Raw genomic sequence first — 18682 nt, forward strand, 5'->3', positions numbered from 1 at the left:
GGCGAGCAGACGACAGAACAGGGAACGATTTCAATCATTGCAGTCGGAGAATCTATACGGTGAAAAACAGAGCACGGAAAACCAAGTGAGAGGAATGTGACTGCGCCTTCGGAGGTGTTTCGGACAACCCCTCAGTCGTCGAAGCGCCCCGGAGGCGGCAGGCATGGATGTGTATGGAGGAATGCTAGAAGCAATCATTGACTGGTTTGAGCAGGGCAGGCGATGCTCTTGTGAACAGAAGCGGATCCCTCAATCCGCATGCCGGTCCGCAAGCGACACACGGCCAGCCGTAGCACGAACAATCGAGATCATGCCGATGAATGGACGGTGAAACTGGCGCTTACTTCAATGAAGCAGCCAGCTGAGCCCGGAGCTCAGGATCCAATGTCGAGATCTGAGCCAAGATGTACTGGGCCTTAAGCTGCTTGGTCGCGGCAAGCAGCTGTGCCGCCGACGCCTCCATGTGCTCGGCAACCGCCTTGTCGTCGTCCGAAGCAGCTGCGCCGGTGAATTGCCGCAGGGCAGCCACGCGCTCGACGTGCTTGAGCAGCGGGTTGGCTTCCGAGATGGTGCGTTCGGCAGCCACCTCCGTGAGCCTTCTCCTGAGTCGCCAGTAGAAGTATCGACGTGCGTTCTCCCATGGCAATGCAGATCGCAGCACACCAGTGGCAAGCATGCGTCCTGCTCGGTCGTGTGCATCGGCGTATTCGGTTGCGATGGCTGTGAAGATAGGGCTGAGCTGCTTCTCGCGCTCCGCCAGCGCCTTGCGAGCTGCCGTCTGGGCAGTGAAGTCGGTCGCCTCGGCAGCTTCCTTGCTCAGCTTGGCGTAGACGCTGTCGAGACGCTGCATCGTAGCGCGCTGCTTGTCAGCACGGTACTTGATTTCGACCAGACCCGAAGCCTCGAGCACACCACCTCGTGCGCTGTTGACATCGGCCGACATCTCGATCATACCGTTGTCGTTGATCGCAGAGTCCACAACGACCCACGAACCACCACGCAGCTCACCCATGGGTGGGATGTGGACGAACACGGGCTGCTTGTACGCCGAGAGACCGTCGACAATCTTGGAGCCCTGCTTGAGGATCTCGTCGTACATGTCCTGCTGACCACCCGAGAAACCTCGCCAGTTGGCAAGGATGACAAGAGGGAGACCCTCCTTGTCAAAGTCCCAGATTGCCTGAGCAGTCTTGTACGCCGAGTTGGGGTACCACACCTGACCGGCTTCCATGATGCGCTGCTCGGTCGAGCTGGGGTTGGCTGGATCGGCGGGCACGACGCGTTCGAGTGTTCGGGTCTCGACCGCGATGACACCGACAGGAATACCGCCAAGACGAGCACGACCAGTGACAACGGAAGTGGCCCAGCCGCCGAGTGTCTCGACGAAGGAGCCGTCGTCGAACAGGCCAGTGAGCTTGGCGCCACTCTCGTCCCTGGTGCCGTTGATGAGCCATCGCGGGTCGTAAGGACCACGAGGAGGCTGGTACGTGACGGCTCGGTCCCAGGTGTCGGTGGTGGGCATGATGGGCAGAGGACCGCCACGCTGGGCAGGGACGTACGACATCCAGTTGACAAAGGCCTTGACGGCATCAAGGTCGTCCTGAGCAGTGAGGTGGGAAACACCGTTCTTGTACATGATCTGAGGACCACCGAGCTGCAGGTTCGAGGTGTAGACCTCGCGTCCGAGCAGCTTGTTGAGCGCCTGGTAGCCGGTGAGGATCAAAGGCGAACCCTCGACCTGGATCACACGCTCACCAAGACGAGCAAGGTAGGCACCAATACCGACACTTCGTCCCGTGACAATGGTGGCGGTGAAGATCTGGTCCTTGGCTCGGCTCGTCTCGCCGGCGATGAGACCACTGCCCGAGAGACACTCGACACCGAGACCCTCCTGAGGCTTGCCAATGACGTCGGTGATGACGTTGTGATTGCTGCCGTCGGCGGCCTTCAGAGGCTTGGTCATGACACTGTTGGGTGCCTTGGTCTGAAGCACGTGAAGCGAGTCATCGTCAAGGTACAGGTACTCGAAACCCTTGGCAGGGTCGTCGCCGACAAACTTGACCTTGAAGAGGTCAAGAGCCTCGGTTGCCAGGCCGATACGGGCACCAGAGTTGGCAGAGATGTACAGACGGGGCACACCGAGCTCACGGGCGAGCTTGGAGGCCGCGGCGAAGAAGCGATCCTCGACGGGGCCGAACGAACCAGCCTGGATGGTGACATCGTTTCCGACGACCACAAGCTTGCGCCCTGCAGGGAACTCGGGCGTAGCCACCTCGACGAGCCAAGCAACCATGCCAATATTGTTCATGCCAGGAGCACGCTTGAGCTCGCGCAGGTTCTCCTGTTCGTCGAAGACGAGCTCGACAGCCGACTTGATCACCTCAGAAGGGGTCTTGCTGGCAGCCACCTTCCTCCACGAGGCGCGAACAGCCTGACCAAGAACGTCGATGAAGTCGTAGACGAACGTGGTCTGGAGAGCGTGGGCTCGCGATCGGCGCGACTGCAGAGCAACCTTGGTAGTGTAGGGGAAGTGGGCGCTTTGGCCGTTGAGGGAAGCCTCCTTGCCCTGGGGCTCGATGGCGCGCAGGACAACAGATCCGTCGTCGGCAGCGTTCTCCTCGTAGGTCTCGTATCGGACCACGAGACCGGTCTCGTTGTGAACGAAAGCTCGGATGGGGCGAGCCTCGCCGTTGGGACCGCTGAGGATCATTCGGATCTCAGCACCGGTGATGCGGAGACGGAAGAAGCGGGTACCGTGACGCTCAAGGAAGCCGGCGATGGCCTTCTGAACATCCTCGAGGCTGACGTCGAGCTGGTAGATGAACGACATGAAAATGTGCGAGGCGTCGGCAGTGCGGTACTCGGGCTGACCAAGAGCGACCTCGATGACGTTGAGAATGTCATTGACGATACGGTCCGACTCCGAGACGAGGTAGGCCGCCATGTCGCCCTGAACGCGGCCGGGACGGACCAGCGATCGGACGAAGAATCGAGTATCGGCGGAGTTCTGGATACCACGAGCAAAGTACAGGTGGATCGTCGAGGACGAGACCGGCACGGGAGTGAGCTCGAAGTTCTTGCTGACCCTGTCGAGCTCCAGCTGGTAGGCCAAGGCGGGCTCGATGTTTCGGATGGCCTTCTCTTCGGTCCAAATGCCGTGTTCGCTGGGACGGAAGGTAGCGAAGAAGGGATACATGCCGGGCTGGCAGAGAAGGTAGGTGACACGGCGGATACGAGCAGCGGCAAACTGCTTGCTGCAGGCGTTGGTGTACTGGGCGAGCTTGCTTCGCACCTCGGCATCGACAAAGTCGGCCTGGTCGACCACAGCGACGTTGAGGACATTGATGGGCGATCCGCCAGACGACTTGAAGAACTTGAGCACCTTGGGAAGGAGATCAGGAATGTCAGAGACATCGACGCAGCTGGTCATGGCACCGGTGCGAAGCTCGGCAGGGGCGACGGTCTTCCTGGTTGAGTTCATCATGCTCAAGTCGCTGATGGACACTTGACGCTCCCGCTCCTTGAGCGACGAAGCGCTTCGCGGCAGCTGGAATTGCCAGGTGAGCACGGCACGCTCTTCAACGTCAAAGTCCTCGATGGCGTAGTCAAAGTTGACGATCTCGTAAGCGCGGTAGGCGCGGACGACGTAGGTGCACAGCGCGGCGAAAGCGACGTGGTGCTCGCGGTGGCCGAAGAAGCTGTGCAGCACATCGTACACGCTGTACTGCGAGTCGCTGAGCTCCCGAAGCACCTCGAGCGAAGGGGCGTGGTACTCGTCGTCACCACCGTACTTGGACGAGGTGACGGATCCGCGAAGAATGGCCTGCATCTGAGCAGAGCGATCAGCAAGACTGGGCATGTCGGCGTCGAGCGAGACCTCACGGGCCTTGAGGGCGACAGGAGCGGTCGACTTGCCCTGGAGCGAGGCAAGCTTGCGCAATGCCTCGATCATCTGAGCACCGCTGGTACGCGAGACGAGCGAAGTGCCCTTGATATGCTTGTCGAGCAAGGTGAGCAGCAGGGCGTTCTTGCGGTTGAGACCGTTGCGCGAGGTCTGCAGGGCGACGACCTTGTCGAGATCGCCGTCAGCCTGCAAACGCAGCTCGAGCACGACATCGGCTTCTCCGGTGAACTTGGACTCGATGTCGTAGTACTTCTGCAGGAACGAAGCGAGCACGTTGCCCTCGTGAGCCTTGAGGCCGCCCGCGTAGGCCTCGAAGAGCTGGTAAAGAGGGGCGATGGTGATCTGCACCTGACCGCGGATGGCAGGGTCGACGCTGTCACGCAGGAAGTTCTCGGTGAGCTTGCGGAGACGAGCAGCGGGAAACTCGACGTTCTTCGAGTGGCCCATCTCGATCGTGTTGCGGACCACGTCCTCGAGCCTGGCGGGGATACGGCCGCCCAAGCTGGAGAGGATCTGGGAGGCTTGGCCATAGGGAAGCTCAGGGTTGCGGAGCGTTTCCATGAGCTCCTTGATGACAGCCTGCATGCGGAAGCTCTGGTCGTAACCATCGAGGATGTCGTTGATGACCTCGACGAGGTAGCTGTAGCGCTGGTGAGGCTTGCTGCCGATGATGATGGGCAGGCCAAAGTCGGGGAGCTGACCAGCGAAGGGCTTGGCGTGCTGCACACGGCTGGGGTCGTCGAGCGAGAGAATTCCGATGATGTCTCCAGGGCTGAGAGCGACACCGGCCGTCTTGACGAACGAGACGACACCATCCTCGGCGGCGACGAGGGGGAGGTACATCTTCATGACCTCGATTTCGGCGATGGCCTGGCCAGCCTTGACGTGGTCACCGGACTCGACGAGGAAGCGGACGAGCTTACCGGGCGAGGGCGAGCGAATCTGAGTGGGGTCGTTCTCCTGCTCGATGAGGCAGGTCTTGGAGTCGACCATGAGGCGGGTCATGCCGACCTCCTCGCGCCAGTAGACGGGGTGCGACTTCCCGGTCAGGCCGATGAGCAGACCACCGTCCGTCAGGGGTCGCAGCTGAACCAGCGTACGTCCACCGTTGAGGTAGAGCACCCAGCCGGAGACAGAGCTGCGGGTAGCCGTGAAGTTGTACTTGACGTTCTCGTAGATGAAGTCGATGGAGAAGACAGTCTTGATGGTGTCACGAGGAGGAACCTGACCCTTGTTCAAGATGCGCTTGTACTCATCCTCGCACTCGCGGGCAAGGAGATGCGCCTTGACGGCAGCACCGCAGATGACGGCGAGATCCGCAGGAGGTCGCTCGGCGGTGAGGCGGTCCTGGATGAGACCGTCCAGCCAGCCGGTGGTGATCTTGTTGGACTCGAAAGCGTCGGTCTCGAGCAGCTTGATGAGGTACTCAACGGTGGTTCGGAAGTCACCGCGAATGGACAGCTCCTTGAGCGAGATGACCATCTGCTTTCGGGCTTCGGATCGGTCGGCACCGTAGGCGAAGATGTGACCGAATTGCGAGTCGGCGTACTCGTGGAGGGCACCGCTGGTACCGACGGAGAAGTAACCCCAAGTGGAAGTGCTCGAACGGAAGTTGAGTTCGGTCAAAGCACCCATGCCGGGCTTGAAACCAGTGTCCGGGTTCTCGGCGGTAATACGGCAGGCGACGACGTGACCCTGCGGCTGGGGCTTGCGCTGGGTCTTGAACGACTCGGGGCTGGCAAAGTCAAAGTCGATGACCTCGTTTCCGCGAGGGTCCATGCCGTAGAGGGTTCGGATGTCGCGAATCGAGTACAGAGGGATACCCATAGCGACCTGAAGCTGGGCGGCGGGAATGTTGACACCAGAGACCATCTCGGTAGTGGGATGCTCGACCTGGAGACGAGGGTTGAGCTCGAGGAAGGCAAACTCACCCGAGTCTGGAGAGTAGAGCCACTCGACGGTACCGGCAGAGACGTAGCCGACGAGCTTGGCGAGACGCACGGCGGCCTTCTCCATGGACTCCCTGGCATCCTCGGGAGCGATGGTGACAGGAGCCTCCTCGATGATCTTCTGATGACGACGCTGTACGGAGCAGTCACGACCGAAGATGCTGATGGCGTTTCCGTACTGATCGGCAAGCAGCTGGACCTCGAGATGGCGAGCTTGGCCGGCAAGCTTCATGACAAAGACGGGCGATCCAGGCACCTCACCGAGAACGGCGTTGTAGAGCTGCTTGAAGTCCTCGCCGTTGGTGCACTTTCGGATACCCTTTCCTCCACCACCCTCGGAGGCCTTGATCATGACGGGGTAGCCGATCTTTTCGGCTTTCTCAAGACCCTCCTCAGCGGTGTGGATGCAGGCCTTCTGGTAGACATCGTCCGAGACAGTCAGGAATCCCTGCTCGCTCATGATGGTCTCCTTGATGCCGGTACCCGACCAGGGCATGCATGGCACGTCGGCGTGCTGGGCAACGATCGTGGACGAGATCTTGTCACCGAGCGAGCGCATGGCGGAACCAGGAGGTCCAATGAAGATGATCTTGTGCTTGGAAGCGGCCAGCGATTCGGGGAGACGAGGGTTCTCGGAAGCGTGACCCCAACCAGCCCAGACGGCGTGAACACCGGCGCGCTCTGCGACATCGACAATGAGATCGACGTTGGCATAGTTGTTGTTATTGGATCCGCCGGGCACCTCGACGTACTGGTCGGCCATGCGAATGTAATCGGCGTTGACCTTGAGATCCTCAGGGGTGGCCATCACAACGAACTCGATGGCTCGCTCGTTTCCGAAGGTCTCGTAAGCCCATTTTCGAATGGAGCGGATCTCCTTGACGGCGGCGATACCGTTGTTGCAAATGAGGACCTTTGTGATGACACTATGACCACCCTGCTTGCGGATGAAGTCGGTGACAGCACCGGCCGGGGCCGTTTCGAGCGGGTTCCCGCCTGTGGTTACAAAGTCAAAGAGAAGGAGTCGGGTCAGTGCTTGTTCCTACATCTTCAAAGGTGTCGATTGACGCTCAGTGAGCTTGACAACTTACCGATGAAGTGGCTAACAGCCTTGTGATCAGGGGGCGGCATGATGGCAGATGGCAGCTCCTGCGAGGGGACTTTGAGCTGAGCTGAAGTTGCGTGGATCCGGCGTAAGATGGAGCAGATTCAAGCTCGGCTCTGAGACTCTCCCGGAGGTTGATGAGCGGCCTAGTTTGATCGATCAGGCGAGGTCAAGAGCGCTCAAGACTGATAGATGGAGCAAGGACGAGGGAGCAACGCGGAGCCAGAGAGGGATCTGGTCGAGTTGTCTTGCGTTAGGCGTGGATTGCGATGCGAGTCGGCCGTAACTTTTCTGCTCGTCTGGAGCTTACTGTCGAGGATGAGATGAGGATTGCGAGTACGTAGGTTTTGCGGTGCAGCGAAGAAGCAAGGGTGAGGGAGACCTTGATGACGTTGCAGCTAGCGGGAGACGGTGATTCGGTGAGGGAGACCGTTTCAGTAGCCAAAGGGATGGTGATGGGTGATCGAAGTATGAGAGGATGTGATGGCCATGAAGTGAGAAGGCAAGAAGAGAAGCCGAGTGTTGACATCCGACGAGGAAACAAGGTTTCTCTCTGGTCACTCACAAAGTGGGCGGAGGGGAGTGATACTAGGCCATCAAAATGTTTGGAACCACTTTCCTTCTCAGCAGCCATGCATGTCCGTGCGGAACTAGCGGCTTGTTCAGTCGGGCAGGCTGGCTAGTGCGCGCAGTTCTTTCCAATCCAGCTCGTCGGTCAATCATCCTCCTCTTGTCGGTGCATCCGACCTTGATGCTGTGCCTTGCTTTCGGTCTTGCCGTTGTCGATTCGCTGCACTGGCCAGCCAGAAATCGATGCTGACAGGGTTTTCCGACTCAACAATTTCCAAAAAGCGGCCAAAAAAATAAGAAAGTTGCTCCTCGGCTAGCTTTCTCCAGACCGAGAACCCTTGTTCTGGCAGCTCAGCGTGTTCCTCTCGACCTCGATACGCGCCGCCCCACCCAAATTCCGCCTCCACAGCAAAGAGCAACACCAACATCGCGCTCTCGAGGCGCAAAAGTCTCGAGATCTTCGCGCCGCGGAAACGGCGAGAGGAAGAAAAAAAATAAAATGATAAAGCTAAAATCCTCGTCGCCCCAACGGGCATATCCATCGTCATCAGCGGGCATCGATTTGGGTGGCCCTCGGAGCGTCAAGCAATCCTTGCCCTTCGTATGTGTCGAGCTCATCGTCTTGCTTCCGTGCACCATCATATCGAGTATCCAGCTGGTCAGCTCCAAGTATCCACGATGCGACTTTGTCGACCGGTTCCCTCTTTCCTACAAGGCTCAGCGAGATGTTGGGAAGAGCAAGCAGCCAAAATCGGAAATTGACCGGTATAACCGAGCGAGTCCTGGCTTGGTTTTTGCGAACTCACAACGTCAACGTCGACAAGATCGGGACACGTTCCCGATCGCCTTCATGTCGATGACTCTGAGCGGATGGTTTCGGAATGTCGGGGTATGGTGAAGCTGTCTGTGCAGGTTCGAGAAGGATACCGGCGTCCTGAAGAGTCAAAAGTTTCGAATTGCTATGGAGCAGCCGTAACTTGTTGGGGTGGATTTTCCGCACATTTTGGCAGGTGGCTTTGTCGCCAAGCCACGCGGCCAATTTCAGTCTGCCCGCATCTCATCCTAGGCGTGGATTGCTTCTCCTTGATCCAAAGCAGCGGCGAGTGCTCGAGCTAACAAGCATTTCATCATTGTCTATCGACAGGCCTCTTTTCGGAACTGGTCAGACCAAGACGTTGACAAGCAGAGTCCGTCGATGGTGCATGTGCCTAGAGATCCAAACCCAAACGCCGATGCATCTTGAACGGGCCACGCCAGCCGCACTGGTATCGATATCGCATAAGTATCTCCTCTTCCCTAGACCCACTCTGACGACCCCGGACCTTGTTCTCGAGTGCCACGTTAGCCATCTACATCCAACACCACTACCTTGTCTGGGATGCTAGCTCCATGTTCACGGTCGGCTTTCGGGACGCGCTTTGCTCATTCCTAAAATGAACAGCAGGAAAATGGGCCAAAAAATGGTGACCCGAAAATAGAGACCTAAAGCTGGCAGCACCCCGCAGGCGTCTCGCCCGTCGAGACCCTTTGCGTCAAGGCGATACGCAAGACGCATACACGCTCGTGTTGCTTTATTAAGGTCACAGCTGCGCCAAAAGTGTTGGTCTCCACTCGAACGTCACATGAAATTCATCTGAGAGCGTGGCTTGCGATTCCACTGCGACTATCAACATGGACGTGCTGTGCGCCGACTGAGCATTGCTTCCAACCATCCATTGCCCGTCGGCCTGCCCGGACAGCTGCGGAGGAAGGCACCCGAAACGCCAAGGTTCGTTTTTGCAGCTCGAATGCTTTGCATCGGATCGAGGCTCAGCGGCAGAAGCGACAAGTGAAAATGAGCGACGAGGCGAACACCACAGCAGGCGGCAACACGCTTTGGCTCACCTTCCTCGCGGCTTGGACCGACGAAGCGCAGGCAAAGGGATCCAAAGTGGCGCGAACCTACCGCAAAGCACACCAGTCTCTAGCGGCTTGTCCGATTGAATTTCAGCATCCCTGCCAGACCACTCAGCTCGCCGGAATAGGTCCGACGATCGCCAACAAGCTCGAGCAGGAGCTGCAAAAATGGTGTCAAGACAACGGAAGACCCATGCCGGAGCGGCCCACACGCCAGGCCTCATCCACTACACAAGCCTCTGCAGCAGCAGCAGCAGCAGATGGCGAGGATGCACCGCCAGACGCAGCGGACTCGGCCGAGGGAAGCAGTACGGCATCAAAGCGAAAGAAGGCAGGAGCTTCGGATCGCCCGACCAAGAAGAGAGCCTATGTGCCGCAGCATCGTTCGGGAGCGTACGGCCTCCTCGTCGGTCTGTACATCTTGACCAGAGTCAGCAGCTCTTCGCGCGAAGAAAGAGTCTCCAAGACACAACTCATCAATGCGGCACGTCCCTACTCGGACACCGAATACGAGGTTGGTGGCTCCTCATCTCGAGCATCAGCCGCCGTGCCGCTCTCGAGTCAGCACGGCATGTCGGCGGGGAGCGGCGGACCACGCTCATTCTACACTGGCTGGACAAGCATCAAGACACTCATCGCAAAGGGATACGTGTTGCAATCAGGCAATCCAGCTCGCTACAGCCTCAGCGACGAAGGTGCTACAATAGCAGAGACGCTCGCCACCGACGCCGGGGTGGAGAAGCAGGCTGCTGCCCCAGTCGTCAATGATGATGCTGGAGACGAAAATGGTTTGGACTTGGACGATGACTGGTCAGAGGACGAACCGGAAGAGACCCTCAAAGCGAGGGTCTCCACCTTTGAGCCAGAAGTCTTGAAGGCCGGAAGCTATTCGATTCATTTGGTCATCGACAATCGCGAAAGACACCGATATGGAAGACGCCAAGAGAAGGAGCCCATCGCCGCACTTCTCCTCGAGCGTGGTATCGACACCGAGACAAGGGCCCTAGAGGTCGGCGATGCCGTCTGGATAGCGCGCAGGAAGCAGCGCACGGGTCTGGAAGCGGATGAAGTCGTTCTGGATCACATTGTGGAAAGGAAACGACTCGACGATCTCGTAAGCTCCATTCTCGACGGTCGGTGGAGGGACCAAAAGTTCCGTCTGTCATCCTCGGGACTGACCCAAGTGCTATACCTCATCGAGGACCACGACGTCGAAAACCAAATGCGCAAATTCGGACCCCAGATCCAAACGGCACTCAGCAGCTCGCAAGTCGTCGATGGCTTCTTTGTCGAGCGAACCTCCGGATTGGCTGCAAGCATTGACTACTTGGTGTCCATGGACGGCATGGTCCGCGGCATGTACGAGCACAAGGACCTCTCGGTGATACCCAGCGCCGTCATCTCCCGCTCAAGCTTCTTGGACACCCGGGAGGAGCTGCAGCGCAAGATGCCAACCGCATCCATCTTGACCTCATTCGAAGCATTCCAGGCGCTCAACAGCAAGAGCGGCGGACTCAAATCGAAGGAGATCTTTGGCAAAATGCTTTTGTGCATCAAAGGGATGAGCGCAGAAAAGGTACGCGAAGTGCTGGCCATGTACAGCACCTTGCGAGAGCTCACAGATGCATATCAGGAGACAGCAGACGATGTCAAGGAGGCAGAGACGATGCTGTCGAGCTTCACGGAAAGCATGGATCAGCGCAAGAAGATCGGTCCCGCGCTCAGTCGCAAGGTGGCCGATGTCATGTTGACGCCTCGGTATGCTGCCGAATGACCTTCCTGGTCGCCACGCCTCACACTGCGTCCATTAACGTTTCCTGGTCCGATGATCTTAATATACCATCTCTTTCTCGTCTTTGACTGGACCGCTCCCTTAGCTGTAGTCAGGACCGCAGCGAAGAGGACATGAGCCAGCATCGTTTGAACAAGGCAACTGGAGAGTTGATGGTGTGGGCGTGTCTATCGTGCGAAAGGCTCTGCCGCCTGCTTTCGGGTGGAAACGAAAGACCCTGATTGGATAAGCGATGGATTTGACGCGCTCGCAGTACTGGCGGGTGAGCTCGATTACAAATAGGCAACTGCAGACGGCGACGAGCTGGGTTGAGCGGGAAACTTTGAATTCAAGGCGGTCTTGAGGCTTGTTGATGTCTGGCGCTGATGAGTTGAATTTCTACTCGATTTTGAATTTGTGCTGGGCTGCAACCGCAGAATGTTCAGCAAGAAGGGGAAGAATTCGAGGCAGCAGACAGGCACAGTTTGGCTCGCGAAAAGACCCGCTCAAGCCCAAAGCGAAGAACCGGAAAGGCCTCGCTCAACTGAAGCTCGGAACAGCGTCCAATTTCACATCAAACCAGCCCAACCAGCCAGATTGCGCTCGTCTCCAATTTGCAGGCCAAGCAGCCACAATCGAGGTTTCAAGGGTCGATCACAGCGCTGCAAACTGCCAATCTTCTCAACTCGTCTCACCACCATCCTAATCACCCCACCCTTCCGCCTTCCCTTCCGACTGGGTTGCCATCAGCAACATGGCCAACTTGTTCAACACCGCGCGCATTGCGCTCCGTGCCGCCAACGGCTCGGCTGCTTCGGTAGGTATTGCCATTTCACCAAACGCCAATGTCACGTCGCTTGTTCAGTCAGAGGTCCTTGTTCGAGGCCGCCATCTCGCAACCGCCATATCATCGACCACCACGCGCAATACCAGAACACCACCTTATGCACAATGGAGTCATCAGCATACCGAACTTCGTTCATTCCAGCGCGAGAATCGAGTCACTATGCAATCGCGCATTTGTCTCATCAGCAGTCTTGTGGCGCCGCTCTTTCGGTCTTCCAACGAGAGGAGCCGCTCGCTTTGATCGAAGATGGTACTGTATAACGACGACCATGGCAGCGACTATGTGTGCTGCGACAGTCTTTTGGCAAGCATCCGTACATCTGGAAGCTGCATTCGAGATCCCGGCTGGTACTCTATCTCCTCCGCCTCGGTTCTCCTCAGACTTCTCCCTCAGTTGAGAACGGCAGATCGGGTCGCATTCTTTGCATCTCTGTCGCCTGTCGCAAACACCACAATCGGCTTCTGGCTCTCGACACTACAATTCCACAAGCGGCGTGACTTCTGCATTATCACTCCGGTATAACGACAATTGTACTGACTTCCTTTCCGTCGCTTCTTACCCCTTCGCAGGTCCGCCACGCCTCGACACAGGCCGGTGCCAAGGCCGCGCCGTCGTTCCTGGCCTCGCGTTCCACCGCCGTCGCCGCCACCGCTGCGGCCGCCGGTTCCATCGCTTGGTACAACCACCTCTACGGCACCATCCCCTTCTTGGACACTGCCAGCGCCAACATGGCCGACGAGGGTCTCCACCCGCCCAGCTACCCCTGGTCGCACTCGGGTATCTTCGAGACCTTCGACCACGCCTCCATCCGACGTGGCTACCAGGTCTACCGTGAGGTCTGCTCGTCGTGCCACTCGCTCGACCGCATTGCTTGGCGTAACCTGGTGGGCAACTCGCACACCATCGACGAGATCAAGGCTATGGCCGAGGAGGTGGAGTACGAGGACGGTCCGGATGACGAGGGTGCCATGTTCCAGCGCCCTGGTAAGCCCGCCGACTACATGCCTCGCCCTTACGCCAACGACGAGGCTGCGCGAGCTGCCAACGCCGGTGCTCTGCCCCCTGATCTGAGTCTCATGGTCAAGGCGCGTCACGGTGGTGCCGACTACATCTTTGCGCTGCTCACCGGCTACACCGACCCTCCCGCCGGTGTCAAGGTGCAGGACGGTCTGAACTACAACTCGTACTTCCCGGGTACGCAGATCGCCATGGCCCGTGTGCTCTACGACGGCCTCGTCGACTACGACGACGGCACCCCCGCCACCACTTCGCAGATGGCCAAGGACGTCGTCACCTTCTTGCACTTCTGCGCCGAACCCGAACACGACACGCGCAAGAAGATGGGCATGCAGGCCGTCATCATCCTCTCGTCCCTCACCGCGCTCTCGTTGTGGGTCAAGAGGTTCAAGTGGGCCGGCATCAAGAGCCGAAAGCTTGTTTACAACCCTCCGTCTTCGCACTGATTGTAGTGTACTTTCCTCGGTCATATAGTCTTTCTTGTCGTGATACGTCGTGTGAGATCAGCGACCGTGTTTGGACCAGAATTGCTTCGATGTTGAGATGTGCCCAGATGCGAATGGGTTGCGGCAGGGCACTGAGCCGGGAAAGCTGCGGTCTTAGATCTGGTCCTCTACACACTGACCGCCATCTGAGACAGAGCTGGCAAGGAAACGCAAGCCCTAGGGCTCTGTGCATGCAAACTATCAACAGCATCGTCAAGTGTGTGTGCGAGTTAGACATCCTCCCCGTCACACGCACCTCAGACAGCAGCATGCCGACCATGTCGTCGCATCGTCGGTTGCATCAATGGCGGCATCGCTCGCCTGCACAGTCAAACACAGCTCGCTTTCGACCTCATTCACAAGGACACGAATGCGAACTCAGCATCAGCACAAACAACAAGGATGAAGTGAAGACGCCAACGTGTTGCCATCGGTATGGATACAAATAGTACAGGTAGGGTCTTGCGAAAGGTTGTGAGCTATCCGGAGCACGGCATCATGCGCTGATCAGTGAAGACCACACGCAATGGTGCTGAGCCTCGGACAGTATTTTTTGGGTTGAAGTAATAAGCAGGGCTTTGGAGGAGAGAACGCAATGAGCGAAAGCGTTTAGTCGAAGAGACCGAAGCCCATGTCGTCGTCGGACTCCTCCTTCTCCTCCTCCTTCTTCTCCTCCTCGGCGGGGGCGGCGGCACCACCGGCGGCGGCAGCGGCACCCGACGAGGCAGCGGGGGCAGCACCACCGCTGGGGACCGAAGCGAGCTTCTGGTTGCCCTCGGCAATGAGCTCGTTGATGTCCTTGCCCTGCAGCTCCTCGATGAGCTTGTCAAGACGCTCCGACTCGGCCTCGATACCGACAGTCTCGAGGAGAGACTTGATGTCGGCGGCGGAGGGAGACTCCTTACCACCGAGGGTGAGGAGGAGGTAGGCTGCAATGTGCTTCATTTTGTCTGAAAAGTTGAAGGGGGTTGGTGTGGTTGAGAGAAAAGTTGAAGTGCCGGCCGCAAATCCGCTAAAGGGCTTTGATCCAAGTGAGGAAGACTTGTGGGCTGTTGATGGACACCGAAGTTTTCCCAGAACAACGACCAGAATGGTAAGTAACGAGAATGCGGGAATTGACGAGATGCGACGTGGAACACAGCAGCATCGGTAACGACAGGAGGCGCGAGTGTGACCGACTTTGTCTTAGGCTTCCGATCCACCTGGGCCATGCGCCCTTTCTTCCCAGTATGATCCGTGTATCGATGTTGACATCTGATGCACTTCTACGGCACGCTGATGTCGTCGCTAGCATTCGTCCGCGACGACGTTGCATCTACCATGCTGCGACTTGCACCTCTGACACCGAGTTCTTCCAGTTTCGCTGCTTGCCAGCCCCGATATTCCTGACCGCTCCCGCCTGGTCTTGGGGGTCCAGCCATGTCACTGCCGTCCCGTCATGATGCTGTAGGTCTCGATGTCATCGAGCTACTTACCTAGGTACTTTGAGAAAAGTGTCGTGGAGGTAAGGCAGGGTAGTTAGCACACAGTCGAGCTTGACATTCGCTGACCAGCCTTTCGCAGCCTCTCTGAATGTCGAGCACCGCTGCGAGAGCCAGGAAGCGCTGTGCAGGCCCGATTTCGGCTCGCCTTCGTGAGCCTCAGAAATTCCAGACTCGAGTCGGAGCCGAAAAGCTGAATAAATCGGAGAAGCTGCGAAGCGTGTGGGATGAGCGTGGGAGTTTTTCAGATCTTTGCACCAAATTCGAGGTTTGGCCTGAAATTCCACGGCAGCAGAGCAAGAGAGAGGTGTTTGGCGCGGCTGCTTCCGCTATTTGGTGAGCGTAGCGGGCCTCAGGCTTGGGCTTCAGAGACTGGCTGCGCTGCCTCAAATTTCGTCGTGAGCTGGACTGCTCCCAGGGCTCAGAGGTGCGCTGCTGGGTGAGTCTCTGAGAGTTGGCGCTTTGAGATCGAAAGTGCCGGTCTGCTGCCCCAAATTGTGCGCGTCTGACCAAGTGAGTTGAGCGCAGCGGAGAGACATGGAACTTGGCTCGCCGTGATCCAACCTTCTCTCTCCTCACCATCAAGATTGCCCAACATGTAAGTAGTGACTTGCTGCTCGTAGCATGCATGCTTCTGGACTCGACACGACACATATCACCATGCATCAGCAACCAGCACACACCAGACATCGACACATGCAGCAGATCAAAGAACGAGATGCAATGATAGCATCTGCTTGGAGGAGGCCATCATCGACCAAATAATACAGGCCTGAGAGTAGGACCAGTGGCCACGCGCAACCGCCATAGCCTCATTAGCAAAAGCTGCATCCCATCGTCGCCGCGACTAGCATCTCAGACAGGAAAGCGGAGGCGACTGGCCCCTGGACGGCGCAGGAATGGAGGAAGACGAGGTGTCTTGGACAGGAATCCTGATATCTGGCATTGCAGCCAACAATCCATCGCCATCGTCGACCTTCCATAGCGCTTGCATCATTGATCTTGCAAATACACCGACAACCGTCACAGACGAGCTGGCCAGACCCACCTACATTCTGGTCCACCGATTGTTTCGACACCGCAGCTCTCTTCCAGCGACCCGCTCTCCGATCTTCGCAGTCCAGTATCCTGTCCAGAAGCATGCCTGCATGCAAGCTCTCGTCCCAGCACCGACGATCCGACCGCTGACCTTTGTACATCGACACCATTTACTACTTCCGCTCACTGCAGGGATGACTACGACGCCGCCGCCGCTGCCGAGCTCAAGCGCAAGCGAACTTTCCGCAAGTTCACCTACCGAGGTATCGAGCTCGACTCGCTCCTCGACATGTCCAACGAGGACTTCATGCAGGTCGTCCACGCTCGTGCCCGCAGAAAGTTCCAGCGCGGTCTCAAGCGCAAGCCCATGGGCCTCATCAAGCGTCTGCGCAAGGCCAAGGCCGAGGCTCTGCCCAACGAGAAGCCCGCTACCGTCAAGACCCACCTGCGTGACATGATTATCGTCCCCGAGATGATTGGGTCCATGATCGGCATCTACACCGGTCGCTTCTTCGTCAACACCGAGATCAAGCCCGAGATGGTCGGCCACTACCTTGGCGAGTTCGCCATGACCTACATCCCCACCCGTCACGGTGCCAAGGGTAAGGGTGCCACCGTCGACCGCTTCCTCCCCATCCGATAAACGGATCGAGAGTGCTTGCGTTCCGGCTTCCTTTTCTCTACTCGTTACACGGCCTTCGAACAGGTCCTATTTCCCGTTCGTCTGGCCCTTCATCACACTCGTCGTTCGATCAATCGCTTGGAGCGTGTTCATCTTCGAGACTTGTACTTTTCACACGCCCATCTTCGCTATCGAGCTTTGTGGGCAGCTCACAACCACCATCCCCAAAATACTGAATCTCAATTCACGAGCATAGCATCCTATTTCTTGTCGCCTGTGATATGTTGCGCTTTGAGATCCACCGAGAGCGAGTGGTTGAGGATGAACGCGAGATGACTGAAGTGACAACTGGCGGTCCGCATCAGCAGTGTCCGACTGAGAAGATCTCATCGAACGGTCCATGGCCCATGATTCTTTCAGCGGTCGAACAGCCAGCTTATGTTCAAGGTCAAGCGCAGTCGAGGCAGACAAAGATTGATGTTACAAAACGACCAAGTCGTATGGTATTGCAAATGCAGATGAGACGCCAGCTTCAATGAAGACAAGCGCTCGATTTTGTATGGAGACGAGTGGCACAACAGCCTGCACCAAGTGAAACGGATCACCAGAAACACGAGGCGAGGCTGACACGCTACAACATGACCAAAGGGGTGTGAAGGTGGGGGAGGGTAAAAATGCGAGAGAGAGAAGAGGGGTGAAGCCAAGAAGTATCGAGTTGCCCAAGAAAAGACGGACGCTTAAGCAAGACCAGCGGCCTCCTTGAAGATGGAGATCTGCTCGTTGATCTTGGACTTGCGCTGCTGGTAGGTGAGCTTGGTCTGCTTGTACTTCTTGGACTCGGCGGCCCAGTCCTTGGACTTGTCCGAGTTGGTGAACGAGGGGTCCTCGCGGATCTTCTCAAACGCCTCGGTCCACATGTCCTCGAGGTCCTCGGAGCCGATCTCCTGCTCGAGAGCGGTGGAGAACTGCTTCTTGAATCGCTCGTCGTCCTCCTCCTCAAGGGACTCCATGTACTCGGCGACGTGGCCACCGAAGATGTAGGAGCGGAGCAGCTCGGCGTCGAGCTCCTTGGCCTCGGGGTCGTAACCAGGGAAACGCTTCTCCGAGTGGGGGATGAAGATGCCGCCGTCCGAGGCACCCTTGAGGGCACCGAAGACACGCGAACCGGTGGAAGTGCGCTTCAGACCAACGTCGAGGAAGCACTTGAAGGGGCGGGGCTCATCGTCACCGAGGGGCTCGACCTCGGCCATCTCTCCATCGGGCTCAGTAACACCCTCGTACTTGTCGGCGAGACCGAGGATGGTCAGCGCACGACGAGCGACAAGGAGACCAGTGGCATAGGCAGCGGTCCAGTTGGCAAGACCGGTCTTGACACCGTAACGGGGCAGCTCCTTGGACGAAGCCTGGGTGAGGACAAAGTCACCGACGATCTTGGCGTGGACGATCTGGCATGTGACGTATCGGTTGGAGAAACGAACGACAAGGCGGTACTTGGGGGCGTTGTACTTGTTCTTGGCCTGGGACACGAGACGCTTGCGGGCGTAGTAGTCGGTGCGGCCCTCTCGTCGTCGTCGGTACTTGACCTGGTAACGAGAGAAGTAGGCGTTGGACTTGACAGTCTTGACGTAAGGCTGTTGGTGGGGTTACAGTTTACATGGTTGGGTTCGGGTTGTAAGTATGTCGTTCCATATTGACCTGCTGATATATCCACACTACCTTCAACGACAGCAAGCACCTCCCCTCCAACCATCTTGTGCTGCGATACGCATCTTGGCAATGCTGACGCCAACTCCTGTAATGATGCATGGATGGCACACGTGGCACATCACAACGGGTCCTGCTAGATAATAGAGTCGCTCGGGGGTGCTGGTGCTGTCGTTGATACGGTGTATGCTGATGCGATATGCTACTCACCATCTTGGAGAATCTTGAGGCTGATGCTTCAGGCTTGGTGATCAGGAAAGAGGATGGCGAGCAAGGGCTTGACTATGGACCCC

At 57.6% G+C, this 18682-nt stretch overlaps 6 protein-coding genes across 6 annotated transcripts; 3 read left to right on the forward strand and 3 right to left on the reverse strand.

The window, feature by feature from the left end:
• Window positions 1-340: 340 nt before the first annotated feature.
• PSEUBRA_001574 (Carbamoyl-phosphate synthetase large subunit-like, ATP-binding domain protein) lies at window positions 341-6984 on the reverse strand (the record flags this gene model as incomplete). Its single annotated transcript, XM_016434806.1, has 2 exons — window positions 341-6849; window positions 6945-6984. The coding sequence occupies 2 exons, from the start codon at window positions 6982-6984 to the stop codon at window positions 341-343; spliced, it is 6549 nt and encodes a 2182-aa protein (XP_016293854.1).
• A 2378-nt stretch (window positions 6985-9362) lies between these two features.
• On the forward strand, window positions 9363-11198 carry PSEUBRA_001575 (ERCC4 domain protein; the record flags this gene model as incomplete). The annotated part of the gene is made up of 1 exon (XM_016434798.1): window positions 9363-11198. One exon carries the CDS (start codon window positions 9363-9365, stop codon window positions 11196-11198), a length of 1836 nt encoding a protein of 611 aa, XP_016293855.1.
• Window positions 11199-11949: 751 nt separating this feature from the next.
• Window positions 11950-13505, forward strand: PSEUBRA_001576 (Cytochrome c1; the record flags this gene model as incomplete). Its single annotated transcript, XM_016434801.1, has 2 exons — window positions 11950-12012; window positions 12612-13505. The coding sequence occupies 2 exons, from the start codon at window positions 11950-11952 to the stop codon at window positions 13503-13505; spliced, it is 957 nt and encodes a 318-aa protein (XP_016293856.1).
• A 648-nt stretch (window positions 13506-14153) lies between these two features.
• Window positions 14154-14489, reverse strand: PSEUBRA_001577 (Ribosomal protein L10/L12; the record flags this gene model as incomplete). The annotated part of the gene is made up of 1 exon (XM_016434816.1): window positions 14154-14489. The coding sequence occupies one exon, from the start codon at window positions 14487-14489 to the stop codon at window positions 14154-14156; it is 336 nt and encodes a 111-aa protein (XP_016293857.1).
• Window positions 14490-14634: 145 nt separating this feature from the next.
• PSEUBRA_001578 (Ribosomal protein S19/S15) lies at window positions 14635-16706 on the forward strand (the record flags this gene model as incomplete). The annotated part of the gene is made up of 4 exons (XM_059464628.1): window positions 14635-14637; window positions 14962-14990; window positions 15612-15623; window positions 16256-16706. 4 exons carry the CDS (start codon window positions 14635-14637, stop codon window positions 16704-16706), a joined length of 495 nt encoding a protein of 164 aa, XP_059320840.1.
• A 716-nt stretch (window positions 16707-17422) lies between these two features.
• On the reverse strand, window positions 17423-18602 carry PSEUBRA_001579 (Ribosomal protein L5 eukaryotic/L18 archaeal, C-terminal; the record flags this gene model as incomplete). Its single annotated transcript, XM_016434810.1, has 2 exons — window positions 17423-18316; window positions 18600-18602. The coding sequence occupies 2 exons, from the start codon at window positions 18600-18602 to the stop codon at window positions 17423-17425; spliced, it is 897 nt and encodes a 298-aa protein (XP_016293859.1).
• Window positions 18603-18682: the final 80 nt, after the last annotated feature.

This window comes from Kalmanozyma brasiliensis, assembly GCF_000497045.1.
Source record: "Kalmanozyma brasiliensis GHG001 unplaced genomic scaffold PSEUBRA_SCAF14, whole genome shotgun sequence".
NCBI lineage: Eukaryota > Fungi > Basidiomycota > Ustilaginomycetes > Ustilaginales > Kalmanozyma > Kalmanozyma brasiliensis.